The following is a 14,360-nucleotide window of genomic DNA, read 5'->3' as shown; positions in this document are numbered from 1 at the left end:
TCTGCTGTCAAGGCATCGAGAGACTCTACAAAGTTGTGTTCAACATTTTTAGCGCCCACAGACTCTGTAAACAACATGAAAACATTCGCTCCCAAAGCTTCTCTCTTAACGTCTGATGTTTTAAAAATGCAGTTACCTAGTCTTCAAATCTTTTTTTTACAAAAAATCCAGAAAATTATGGCGTCTTACATTAGAGACAAATATGATGGTTCTTTAAATGTCATTAGAAGCCACAGGAGCCGAAATGGAACATTAAAAACAGATTAGCAACAACATGGACTTATTATTTCCTGATTATAACATCCCCAAGAAAACAGAAAACTGAAATAAAAAGGAGGAGAGTGTGTCGATCCCATTACTCAGTCTGTTGACTTGTGTTAAAACCGTCCTCAGACCCCTCAAAGACATTGTAACTTTGACAAAATAAATCGCGGCTGTGATGGATTGGCTATTACAGGCAAGTCTCTGCAAGTAGATTTTGACTCTGCACAGAAATTAATGGGGAGCAGTGATTGCCTGGAGGGCAGGAAATCAATCAGAGAAAAAAAGCGAAATAAAACGTGTGAAAGTGTCGCTAAGCTGCTTTCAAACTTTCTGCCTTCCCACCAGCAGCTGACGCACCGATTCCAGTTTGCCTCGAGAACAACTGAGCTGCAGCAAACAGCAGCACTCACAGTCTTCTCATTTGATTTCCTTTTAAGAACTTGTGAAATGTCAAACATAAGAGGAAGTTGTATATGTAACAGTGGCACAACCGGACATAAACGACCGGACGTAACTTCAGAGAGCGGCTGGCAGAACATCCTTCGTCCTGCAGGAAGCTGAGGTCTGGGGGTTGGAGGCTCTGCATCTCGCCTCGGCTTTTAAATTCCCCCAACATCACGCTTCAAAACTGTCGGACCATAAATTCTCTGAAATGCTCAGAGGGGTTTTTTGCTGGTGTGAGAACTCCGTGCACCACAGTGACAGGACTCAATCAATTAATCCCGGACCAGGCGGCAGAGCGGAGCTGATACATTTGAACTCCTTGGCCCAGACCGGAGCCGGTCACGCTGAAGGAACACACCCAGACACGACGTTGGCGAGCTAAAACCAACATCTGATGATAAAATACCAGACATTCATAACACATGGTCCATGTCGTGTGACCTGATATCATTTAGCAAGACTAGCAAGCTGCTCCAAGCCCTGTGGCTACAAACGAGACATTTAAAGGAGCATCACTCTAATATTTATGAGGCCTCCATCATGGTCAGTAAAATAACTATGAACTAAGAAAACAGCAACTAGTAAAGTACTTAGATGAGACTTTAAGTCATCTAAGTACTTTACTAGTTGCTCCACGACATGAAGTTATTTCCTTCTGACCTTTTACTGACACACTTAAACAGTGGACAGTAGAGTTTTATCTGTAATGTCTGATCCAACCTTATAAATGATCAAGGACAGCCCAGCAGGCTGAGATACGACTCTGGAAAGAGATATGTACGATGTAGAGTTTAGTGTCGATGCAGCCTGTAACCATCAACAGGGAGTGTGTAGAGGTGGTTCAGACCTAGAAGTACCTGGGTCTACATCTGGATCACAAACTGGACTGGTGGGCTAACACAGACTCTGTCTACAACAAAGGTCCGAGGCGTCTCTAGTTCCTCAGGAGGCTAAGGTGGTTTAATATCTGCAGGAAGCTGCTGGACATGTTCTACCAGACTATCGTTGACAGTGTCCTCTTCCACGCTGTGGTGTCCTGGAGAGGCAGCACTAAGAAGAAGGACACCTCATGGCTGGACAAGCTGATCCTGTGGTAGGGACAGAGCTGGAGATCCTGACATCAGTGGTAGATGGAAGGACCTTGAACAAACTCTGGTCCATCATGAACAATGTCCACCACCTTCTACAGGACCTTCTACAAGCTTGTCCATATTCAGTCTAAAGACGAGGCAGATTGACTAAATCTACTAAATGCACAAATGACTTCTCATCTAAAACGTGACCAAGACTAATAAACATTTTTGTCTGAGAACTAAATCAAAACTGGCCGTCCACATAAACACTGCCACACACCCTCTCTATCCCACAATGCTCTGCAGCGTGTTCGAGGTTCGAGGAAGACAGACGCACCGGCTTGGCGAGCGTGACAGCCGCGGCTATCAGCGGCGCTCTGAGAAGCGTGGATTATCGCAGGCACAGACGAGGTTTTGTCAAAGGCGCCGACAGACCTACTTCAGTGGGATTCCTGTATCAAAGGCAGATAGAGCGCTGGCTTAGCGTAAGCTTTGAGGCAAATGGGAACTGAAATATTAACCTTTTAAAAGGCTCGGCTGCAGACACACTTGATTGTGCCAATCTGCCTTGAGTGACTTCGACAAGGCGAAGTGTCAGGCACTGTGCACAACTCAGACTGAAAAATCCAAATTGTCACTCTAATCCCAGACAACCGTGTCAAATCTCTCTTTGGATCATAATTCAGCAAACATTCCCAGCGCCCTTTCTGACTACCTCCGCTGTGGTATAACGTATTAAATATAGATTTGTCTTGGAGAGAGAGGAAGTGTTTTTTTCTTCTTTTTCTTCGAGAGCTTCATTGTTTGATTTTCTCTTTAGTCCTCAGAGGGTCTGAATTCATCCAACCAGGGACCTCGTTGTGTGTTTAAAGGAGTATTTTGACATTTTGAGGAAACCGCTTATTCCCCTTCTTGCAGAGAGCTAGATGAAAAGCTTCACATCACTCCTCCTGCAGATACATTAAACATGAAGCAGCCTGGGGACTGTTAGCTTAGCTTAGCTTAGCGAGGCTGTGTCCAGAATCCACTGCTCCTTTACGTAATGGACACTACGTTTCATCTGTGTGTGTTTGACCCGACAGAGGAAAGACAGTTTCTGTTTTTTCTGCAGTTAAGCGACATTACTCTCACAGTGGAACTGCTGCAGCTCTTTACAGCTAATGAGGTGTGGAACCAGGGGAAATGTTGTAGAACACGCCGTAAGGAACAATAACACCAGTAACAATGCGGGAACACATAAATGAGAGTGGAGCTTTCTCACAAGAGACAACAGTATAAAAAAAAAAAACCTTTGGTCCATAAGTGTTTTCAGATCAGTACTGAGGCTACGTAGATTCATTTAATTAATATTTCTTTAATTAACTTGATGCTGGTCATCTGGATGGTGCTTAAGAGAACAATGATGCTATCATTGATTATGAACTGAGCAGATCCTTCCAGGTTTGTTTCACCTGCTGGAGTCAAAAGTGTTTGTAGAGACAAATATATCTTATGCATCTTTTGTTGACCAGCAAACAGGCTTCCTTAGTTCACAGCAAAGGACAACAGATGACTTATCGATGAATAATTTTAGCCATTTGCCTTCGAGGCAAAGTTTTGGACTTGCCCTCAACACTACATTCTCTGATTTCAGGAAATCAGAATCAATTTGTAATTATGAGTAATTACTCCCTGAATGAGAATGAAATATGGATCTGATGAAAGCAGCTTCACGTAAGTCTTATAGAAGAGGATTTTTCATACTTCATACTTGTTTGTGTCATATATGCAGATAAATCTACAAGGAAGATACATCAGCTTATGCTAACTTAGTGTAGATGCTCCCAGGTCAAAGTTTATTGTTTATGAAATATAAAAAATATGTCTGGTATGGCTAGATTAAAAAAAAAAAAAAAAAGTAATACAGAGAAAAATTAGAAACTCTTCATCAACTGGATAGTCCTCCAACCAGTCAGAGACATTTAGTTGTGAACTAATTCAACTCCACAGTGGTCAGATGACGGTTATGACTACTGTTACTGTTCTGTCCATCACATAGTCTGTATATAAATATGGACAAAATGTCTCCGCTTCGTCTTGTTGGTCAAACTGACTCTATTTTCCCGGGGATACGGGCGGCGCCATCTTGTGAGTTTGGAGTGAGGGTGGAGCCACGTGGAGCCGTGATATTGATGCTCCGCCCACTTTCCCTCCAGACTCACTCATGTTTTAGTTTAATTAATACTACGCTCTGCTCTACCTCCACCTGTTACAAGGACATGTTGGATTATACACTGGACTTGTTTTAAATAATTTTTTTTTTCAACTAACAACTCCAACTAACATGGAGGAGGTGGAGCTTATGACCTGTACTGCAGCCAGCCAACAGGGGGAGCTCTACTTGCTTTGGCTTCACTTTAGAGGAGCAGTTCCACCGCCCATCTTTATATACAGTCTATGGTCCATCACCACATAAAGCCCGCCCCCAAACAATCTGATTGGTCCAGCAGATCTTTGCAGGAGTAGAATCAGTTCCCAACGGAGAGACTCCAGATCAACGCTCAGCCGCAATCATTTTGCCTGCCTGGCTTCCAGACGAGTGAATCTTTGTGTTACAATTCTGATCTTTATGTCAACCAGAGATTGCTCGAAATGGAGTCACTTCACTTTTCTGAAATTGGTGCAATAATACACTCAACGGAGAGAAAAACTTTCCCAAACATAAATTCTCTGAGCGGGTTTAGTTTGGTGTGGTTTCCATTTTAGAAATAACTACAAGTGCGTTGTGTATTTATGAGCAGCCATAAACTTTCATTAACAGAGTCTCTCTTACATTAATGTTGTGTAATCCAGTCACAGCTGAGAAACATGTTTGTATATTAGCAGGAGACAGTGCTGAGTAACGGTATTGTCCTTAAAAATGCTGAATGGGTTCGTCTATTTCTGTGTCTGAGTTAAATACCAACTTTCTTCTTCTATCTTCATTTTTCATGTGTGCTTTAGAACTAGTTCCACACACGCTTTGATAAATGAGGGCTCTGGAATTAAGATAACAGGGGGAAAAAAACGGTTTCGTTTCCACCACACACACGAACATCCAGGGCTTAAAACAGACATACACAAAGTTAAGCTTCAGTTAATTGCTTCTATTGTAGAGAAGTGTCAGCAGCATCTGTGCAATCCTGCAGCCATCCCAGAGAGGATAATCCTGGATACTGAGGCAGGCGCTGGCAACTCACACTGAACCACGGCGACACACAAAACACACACACACACTTGCACAAACGACTCCTTAAGAAAAGCTGCACCGAGTCACAAAGGTCTGAGGACACGTCACCGGAAGCTAGACCCGCTACTCCTGCAGGCGCCCCCCCTTTAGGTGTCAACACCGAGCACCGAGGAAGGTTAGCAGAAAACAGGAGACGCATAATCCCCCCTCCCTCCCTGCAACCAGCCTCATCAACTCTGCAGCAACTCTGAATAATTCACTGCGATGTTGTCGTCTTTGGTAAGTTCCTTGCAGAAGCTCGGACCATATGTCAAACTGTGTGCGAGCCCAAGAAGCTGCAGCTCCTGTTTCTCTTTCTAATGAGTGCAGGGACTAATTGAGAAGGCAGCTTGTGGCACAGCTAAACTCCTCCAGCTGCAGGAAACACAAACAAGGATACACACTAAATGCAAAGCGAAAATATAGGCAAAGACTCACCACCCACTCACCAGCCTTTCACTGCTGCTGCTGCTGCACAAGAAGAACTGGGAGTATATTTGGCTTTTAGATGTGTCATTAGATATATAAGACCTTTCAGACCTTAGATCTGATCACAAGTGTCCGGCTTACAGGTGTGAACACAACCAGGACCCTCAAGAGAGACACTTTCCGTCTTGTTCCAACATCTGGATCATGTCTCCAAGTCAACAAGCAGCTGTTGATGGTTCTGATCCAGCGGTAGGTGGAGATCCATTAGAGACAGCAGCTGGTACAATATTCTACTGACCACATGATGGCGCTGCTTATTTACAGACTATCGATTTGGTTGCAGATCTTCTTAGAAAGACATTTTTGAAGGAAAAGCTGGATATTGTGAGGAAAGGCCGCCCAACCCTGGAGCTAGCTAGCCTGACCCAGCCGGGGAAACTTTCAGGTCAGCAACTAAGAGCGTTACCCTTGGTTGACAGGCTCTGAGGAGAACTCTAAATAGTTTCTAAAGTTCTGGTGAGTAAAATGAATTCTATTTACATCTGTTATGTATATTTTTGTCATTTTATTGGGTCGACATTGATGCTTCTGCTGGATTGTGGCGCTGGTGGCAGCAGTGAATTGTTCTAAGTGAGTTTCTTTCTTTAGTAATGACATTCATCTCTCTATAGGAGATGCAACGTCCTGTTTTATTGCGTATCTGTATGATGCGGATGGTTTCTAAAGCAATGGCGTCATATTGATCGTATTGGTTGGAGGTCATTGAAGGCCGGGGTGGAAAATAAATAGCCCACCACTGGGATTCAGGGCAGGAGGAAGGTTTGTAAACTGTTTGTGGTTCTGAAGAAACACCAGAGCAACATAGTGGCACAACGACAATTTCCACATTTCTCAGTGTTCTTCTGCAGCCAGCTCAAATCTTAAATCTGATCACAACCCTTCAAAACTAAACTTATTTTCAATCGGATCAGTCAAATGAACATGTGAAGGTTTCTTTTAAAGCTGTAATGAATGTTTAATGATCTCTAACCAGCAGCTGTCTCCACTGAAGGAAATCAATTTAATAAAAAGCTCAGTTATGATTCATGAAATGGGTCTGAATCAATGCAACACGGAGACAATTAGCAGGTAACAGGCTGAAGCATGCTAAGACGCAGCTGCAGCCTTTTAGAGCTGCTCCTCTCCGCTGCATTGCTCCTCATCAGAGAAACACAGCATCAGCTCTTCATTAAGAGCACGGCGATCTGTGTAATCGTGTTAATCAGCGGCTCGGATTCTGGGGAGCTCTCCTGGAAATGAAAGGTTAAACCCGTCTGAGCCCACCTGTTCCCTGCTGCTGCTGCTGCTGCCGCTGCTGCTGCTGCTGGGCCAAGAGTCGCTGATTAAAACAGGGTCACCTCCAACTTTCTATTAGTTTCTGTCTCATCTCATTCCTGCCTTCTTTTATCTTACAAGTACCTCTTTAATTCTGCCTGTCGTCCTCATGCTATAAGGCTGGATCCCACCATCAATTATGATCAAATCAGTCCATACATGAACGTTTAGGGGCGTCACCGCTCCTCCACGTACCCGCTACGGAGACCGAGTTTCAGAGAATGACTCGACACAAAACCACATGAAACTTATCAGATTTCGAGAAACTGTGCAACAAGCATAGGTCCACGTTTGAAGGTCCAACTCTGAGCTCAGGATTTAAAATATCTGACAGAGAAGAGCTGGACGAAAGCAAAGACACATGAAAGACGGAGGAGACGCCACATACCTCTGGAAGCAGTGAGGACGTTAGTCTGAAGTAAAATTGCTTTATGGTTTGATAGAACTTTATCGACCCCGGGTCCGTCTCCAGATTTTCCTCTTCAATCCAAATCCTCTGAAATTCTGTATTGATTTCTAAGCAGCGTGACTGATGAGAAGCAAAGACGCCTCTGTTTAAAAGAACTTTTATGTCACTCACCCCCAGCAGAAAGGGTTTCACCTCATGTTCTGTCGCCGCTCTGCAGCCCATTTTACCTTTAGCTGAAAGGGACAATGACAGCCTTCAGCAGACGTCCACTAAATAACTGCACTTAATTCACTGAATGTCACTAAATCGTCTCTGCAGCAGGTCGCCGGCTGTGGGCTGAAGTCGAGTATCTAGTTCTACTTCAAACCAACTTCATTTTGACCTTCTCCAATAAAAGCTTCGTTTTTAATGAAAAGTCATCCAGTGTGTTTCAGTTTAACTGTGTCCTGTTGAATGTCTGTTAGAATGTCTTCATTTTCATTTGGACCACGACATGAGCATATAACATAAACCTAAGCATGCTTTCAAACGAGATAATATAACATAATATGGTAATTTAATGGGGTTTGTGGAGGGCACCAAGTGATTTCTGTACTTTTTTAGAAAGTCCTTTGGTACGGAAACACCAAAGTGCAAAACTATGAAATTACTGAACGTTCACAATCCAGACTATGTTCCACAGAAGTTAGCCACCTGGTTCTGATATTTTGCTACTCAAATTAATGTTCAGACACCCCGATCTGACATCAAAGAATTGCTGGTAAGGAAGGACAGTTGTGTTGCTGCCTCACTCAAAAAGTTGCACTTGAACGCACCACAAAGACTAAAGCCAACGACCAGGTACGATTAGCTGGAAGGCTAGTAAGCTAGGAAGAGCTACTATTTAGTTGGGAGGCTAGGAAGCTAGTATTAGCTAGGAAGCTAGGAAGAGCTACTATTAGCTGGAAGGCTGGAAAGCTAGTATTAGCTGGAAGGCTAGGAAACTAGTAAGAGCTGTCCTCTCCTGAATCAGCTGATCAGTTGTTCTTCACTTTATTCGTTCTAGATCATCGTGTTGCTATAGAAATATTTGTGGATTTGAACGTTTCTCACTTCCTGTTTCTCTAATCGGATCAGCCAATCAGAGGGATCTCTCTATGACCGACTCCTTCTGCTGCAGATCCAACAAAATAAATCAGCTGAAAACGATATACGTCCAACTAGTGCCAGGAAACAGCTGATTGTTGGATTGTTGAGGCTGCTGGGGTTTGGCTGCCCTTATGATTGACGAGTCTCAGCTGTGTGGGTGTTCATAGGCTCCATTCAGACCTTACTTCAACACATCTGTCCATCTTTAAGTTCCTGTGTTCACACCTGGTAATAATTAAAATGTGGCTCCACAGCCAGCACTTGAGATCTGATCTCAAGTTTGTCGTTTTGTTAACACGCATCACTTCCTGTTTCTCTTCTCGTGCTAGCGCTCTCTAAACTCCTCGACTCAACAGCTATGGCCACCGACAGCCCAACGCTGGCCCCAAATATGTAGCATGGTCTTATTAGGTGTGTTAGCATGCTAATGACATTTGCTAATAGGCAGTAAATATAAAGTACAGCAGATACGTATGAAATACCAGTTTTGCAGGATCACTCAAGTCGTTATGGTTCACCCTGAGGGGAGCATGAACGTCAAAATTTGCAAATTTCTCAAATAACTGTTGAGACGTTTCCCAGGAAACCATAAATGTCAACCTCATGGCACAAGAAGACTTAAAAGAAGTGAAAATTGGAAGGGTTAATCCTCTGGGAACCATGCATGTATAAATAAAAGCTCAAGGAAACTCATCTAATAACAGTTGAGCCGTTTCACTAAAATCATAAACATCAACCTTATGGCACAAGAACAAAAATGAGATGATCGTGAAGGTCGGTGGGATTCAGCCTCTGGGAAGCACGAACAACAGAATCAGATTTCTCAGGAATATCTCAAATAACGTCGTCACTAGCACAGAAAATATGTTGCATTTGGTAAAGTTAGAGGATTCATCCTTTGGAGAGTATGAACGTCTTCAACCTCTGGGAAGCATGAACAACGGTATCAGATGTCTTATTAAATAGATCTAATAACTGTGATTTTAAATAAATAACCAATAATATCAACCTCATGTTGTAATCAAAAATGTTAGAGGATGACAAGCTGATAGGATTCATCCTCTGGAGAGCATGAACGCCCAAATTAAATTTCTGAATACCAATTTAATATTCAAATTAACAGGAATAACAAACCGTTCCTAAATCATTACTTTAACTGTTATAACAATAATTCACAAAGTTTTCTGGTTCTTTAGGAGGAAGCAGCTTTGATTCAAACAGAGAGTGTTTGATTAGCCCAGTTTAACCTGCAGGAGATTCTGAATGTGATTTAAAAACATCATAACAACAGAAAGAGCTCAGAACGGCTACAAAGGGACGACCGACTTACAGAGAACATAACTGTGACTGATTTCAAGAGTCTTTAGAAAATGTTGGCTATGCTGCACGGGGGCCTTTAGTAGTTTTGTGTTACCCCTTGATCTTCCCCGCTCTCCTTTCTCAAACTTCTCCTCATTCATCGTCTCTTTCTGATGCTCACTCGGCACGATGTTCTCCAAAGTTTGGAGCCCGAGGATCCAGTTGTATAATAAGGCCGGGGTTATTCAAGCAGAAGAAACAATCTCCTCTGTCTCCCCCTCAGTTCCATTTTCTCTCCTCTCACTCACAAGTAATAGGAAGGAGAGAGGAAAGAAAAAGAGGAGGAGGCAACCGGGAGGAAGGAAGTTGAAGAGGAAAGAGGTGATGTGATGAGAGGAGAGAGGCGGGTTACAGGATGGATGAGGAGAGAAGAGAGCTATATTTCTTCTTTTTTTTTTTAAATTAAGAAGACATGCCTCATTGATATTTGTACAGCAGAAACAAAGCCGGTGTGGGTCGATGAAAAGCCTCGGCGTCGCTCTCTGGATTCAAACTGCAGTCGTCTTCTCCTCCCAGCTGGAGCTCCTGATTCTCTACTCAGCTGTCAAGCTGTCTTTCTACCAGATTATTGCTCTCACCCCGAGAAACCAGACCACGCAGCGATGCAACCCGTCTTCATACACAGCCACAATCTGTGCACATACAGGCAACGCTAACGCATAAACCCAGGCATACAGGCAACGTTAACACAAATACACACATACAGGCAATACCAACACATAAAGAGGCAACGCTAACACATAAACATACACATGAGGCAATGCTAACACAAACACACAAACAGGTAACGTTAATAAAGGCAACGCTAACACAGGCAATGCTGACATAAACACACACACATACAGGCAACGCTAACGCACAAGCAAGCTAAGCCTGTGCTGTGATATTACATCTCGGCTTGGGGGGGGGGCTCATTAACCACAGATACTGACGGTGAGATGAAACCAGTGATGCGGTACATGACACAGAGTGTGTGTTGCTGCATTAACAGATCGAACATTTGTACATGAGCGCAGGAGAAGGACGGGAGGATTAACAAGAAGACTGGAGCCTGCTGAGGAGCCATGGATGCTAATGGAACAGAGTGTGTGGTTGTGTGGTTGTGTGTTTGTACGACATCGTGGCCAATCATCACAACTGTTTGGAGGTTGGTGTTGAGGTTAAACAGAGAAGAACCTCCATGATAGAGGTTGGAACTAAAGTTGTGATGGTTCACGATTGTGTCTGTGTTGTTGTCACTCGAGCTCAACACAATGCAACGCTAGAAAACACAAGGAAATACACAAAACATTGTTGGTTTTAGCACATGCACCGTAAACCCCAACACCAATGAATACTCACAGCATCTACAAATACAATACCAACAAATACCCACAACATCTACAAATACAATACCAACAAATACCCACAACACCAATTAATACTCACAACATCTACAAATACAATACCAACAAATACCAACACCACCAATTAATACTCACAACATCTACAAATACCCACATCTACAAATACAACACCAACAAATACTCGCAACACTAACAAATACAACACCAATAAATACTCACAACATCTACAAATACAATACCAACAAATACCCACAACACTAACAAATATTCACAACACTAACAAATACAACACCAACAAATACCCACAACACCAACAAATACTCACAACACCAATTAATACCCACAACAACAGCAAATACAACAACACCATGAAATATATAAACTGGTTGTATGAGCTGTTGGTCTGGATTTTCAAAATAAAATCAGAGTGGAAGCCATTAAATCTGCCACAACAAAGTGAGGCTGTGACAGATATAAAAACTTTTAAATAATTATGTTTTACAGTTTTACAGTGTACAACCGGCTCACATGAATAATAGCTTAGTGACAAGTGATTAGGGCTGAAGGTAATGACTCATTTAACTGATTTAATGATGAATATTAAGAACATTTCCTCCAGGAATGGCGTAACAGTGTTTGGATAACTCAGAGCTTCTTTCAGTTTCTACAGCGTTTAAGAATTCTGGTGATTCTGGATCTGAATCTTTGCAGTAAAGACGAAGCAGTAATTGCTGAAGGCTAAAAGATATTGTTTGTATAAAAACTTTGTGTAACATTAAGATTGAATGAGTGTTAAATAATTCAAGAGTTGTGGACTCTGTTTCAAGACGCCCCGACTGACCACATCAGAAATCAACAACAAAGTGCAATAAAAACAGACCTGATGAATAAATGATGGCGTACGTGAAGTGGCAGAGCTCAAGCTTCCAGAAAGGAGATGAAAACACTGGATCTGTGGAGCCCAGAGGAAACCAGAGCCTTCCTCGTGTTACTACACCAAGCAAACACATCCACCATGATGTTTCCCCAACATGAGGCCTTTGACTGGCGCCATCTTGTTTTTCTTCCTCTGCTGTGGTTTACCTGCACTGACTGGAGCATCAGCGCCACCACCAGGTGTTCAGGGTATTTATAATGACCTCATATACACCTGGTCAGTCAGCTCAGGTGATAAATACTGGATTATTGTGTAATATTAAAGTGAAGCCAAAGCATGTGGAGCTCCCCCTGGTGGCAGTATAGGTCACATAAGCCCCGCCCCCTCCTTAGTAGATGGGACTTGGGTCAAACTAAAACACTCACGTACATGTCGAATATATAGTGTTTCTGTTGTTTTAGATAGATAGTTAATAATAAAACAGTGTGTGACATCATGATGATTGACAGTTGCCATTGACAACCACTAAGTGAAACAGTCCCGTAGGATTGTGAGGAATGTGAGAGCAGTAAATAAAAAATAAAATATGTTCAGTGTATAATCCAACATTTCATTGTAACTGGTGGAGGTAGAGCAGAGCGTGGTATGAACCAATCACCGGTGAGTCTAGAGGAAGTGTGGGCGGGGCATCTGTAACATGGCTCCACTCTCAGACAGAACTGATCAGACTCTGGACACAATCTCACAAGATGGTGCCACCGCTATCCCGGGATACTAGCGTCAGTTTACCCAATGGGAGGAAGTGGAGACGTGTCATCCATATTTTTGTACAGTCTATGCTCCAGGCCAACTTTCTGCCACAGACATTTTGTAGACTGGTTTCCAGGAAACAAATCTCTAAAGTCTCAGAAACTTCATCACCAACAATGAAATCTGCTAAATAGAGAGATTAGTACATAGCAAATCCTCCAGTCTGAATTCAACCAACAGTCGATGGTCTTAGTTAGCGTCCCCTAGAGACAGAAGGATGTCCAGCCAACATACTTCACCAACGTCTGTAAATTATTTCATCAGGGAAAACTCTGGGTTTGAACTAAAATAGAGGAACTTCATTAAAGCTGCAGAGCAATAATGTCTCAAAGACGGCAACAGGGGAATGAACTTCAATGTTTTGATGACCCATCCATCCAGCCAGACCTCCTCCCTTACCTTCTTTGCTAAGTAAAGCCACTGGAAGCGATGCTCAAATATGATGTTTTATAAAATCTTAAAGGTTTTAACTTCTGAACCCAGATCTGATTTTATTTTTTTTTTAAAACAACACATTTTGGCTGCAGCATGCAGGACGTCCACATCAGCAACTATTTCCACAAGCATTTAGTCATTTTAACTGTTCATCAGGAAACATTTACAGGTTTGAGGTGAAGATTTGATGCCTTTGTTTGGTTTGGTGTTGCAGCAGCTCACTGCATCCTCCAACACTCATGGATTGATCCACAGCCACAAGATGAACCTGGAGACATGGCCAAGGTCGTTTTCTAACAAACACAAGTCACCTCTGTGTTTGGACAAGTCTTTTTCAGAAGATGCCTCAACTTCCCTCCCTCCCTGTCTCCCTCCCTGTCTCCTGCCTCATCACCTCAGACTGGAGGAATCCCCCTCCTGTCTCCCTACACTCTGCGTGGAAAACCGTCTTAACTGCAGAGCTTGTTGACAGGTGATCTCGCTCTCTGCATCCACTCCTTCCTGACCGAGGCTCCCACGTAACACGAGTGGGCACCACGGGTCCGGGGCTGTATCCTCCGCACAGCCCCGGACCCGTGGTGGTGCCCAAACTGGTCAGCCTGCAACAGCGTTTATTTCAAGAGCTCAGATTCTGCTTCACTCTCTCTCTCTCTTTCTCTCTTTCTCATTTTCCATCTCCTCCTACGAGATGTCTCCAAACAAGACAGGGAAGCCCAGAGAGATGTTACTGCAGCGGATAGAAGCTGAACTCCCCGAGCAGGGACGCGAGCCAAGACAAGAGAGGATTTAGAGGAGTTTAAAAGAATCAAATAAAAGATGCACAGGGTTGTTAGAGCCGCTTCATGCAGCGCTGAGACTGTACCTTCTGCAGAGACGCTGGTCCACAGCAGCCCGAGCCACAGCACCGCGGGCAAGGTGTTGCGGAGTCGGTACCCGACGGAGCGGGCGGCCGGTGGCATGGCGACGGAAGCTCCGGTCCGGTCCGGTCCGGAGCAGAGGAGAGGAGAGGAGGAGAGGAGAGGAGAGGTGACGGGAAAGCTCCTGGATGCGTAGTGTGCGGTCAAGTCGGTGGGAAGGAGGATGAAATAAAACCCGTCGCGGTCAGGATGCGGGGATGGTCCGCATGTCAGCGCAGCATCCTCTCAACTGCCTCCGATCTGTCCTC

At 43.6% G+C, this 14,360-nt stretch overlaps 1 protein-coding gene across 1 annotated transcript in view; it reads right to left on the bottom strand.

Moving 5' to 3' along the window:
- Nucleotides 1-14,154, bottom strand: part of sez6l (seizure related 6 homolog (mouse)-like) — a gene marked incomplete at both ends in the record, with an annotated part of 54,629 nt that extends 40,475 nt beyond the window's left edge. Inside the window, one exon of the mRNA XM_084572455.1 lies at nucleotides 14,058-14,154. Within this exon, the coding sequence (XP_084428581.1) occupies nucleotides 14,058-14,154 (97 nt within the window). The remainder of the gene's footprint in view (nucleotides 1-14,057) is intronic.
- Nucleotides 14,155-14,360: the final 206 nt, after the last annotated feature.

This window comes from Chelon labrosus (genome assembly GCF_963514085.1).
Source record: "Chelon labrosus genome assembly, chromosome: 22".
NCBI classification, from domain to species: Eukaryota; Metazoa; Chordata; class Actinopteri; order Mugiliformes; family Mugilidae; genus Chelon; species Chelon labrosus.
The sequence above is the reverse complement of the archived record's forward strand: the minus strand, read 5'-3'. Positions and strand labels throughout refer to the sequence as shown.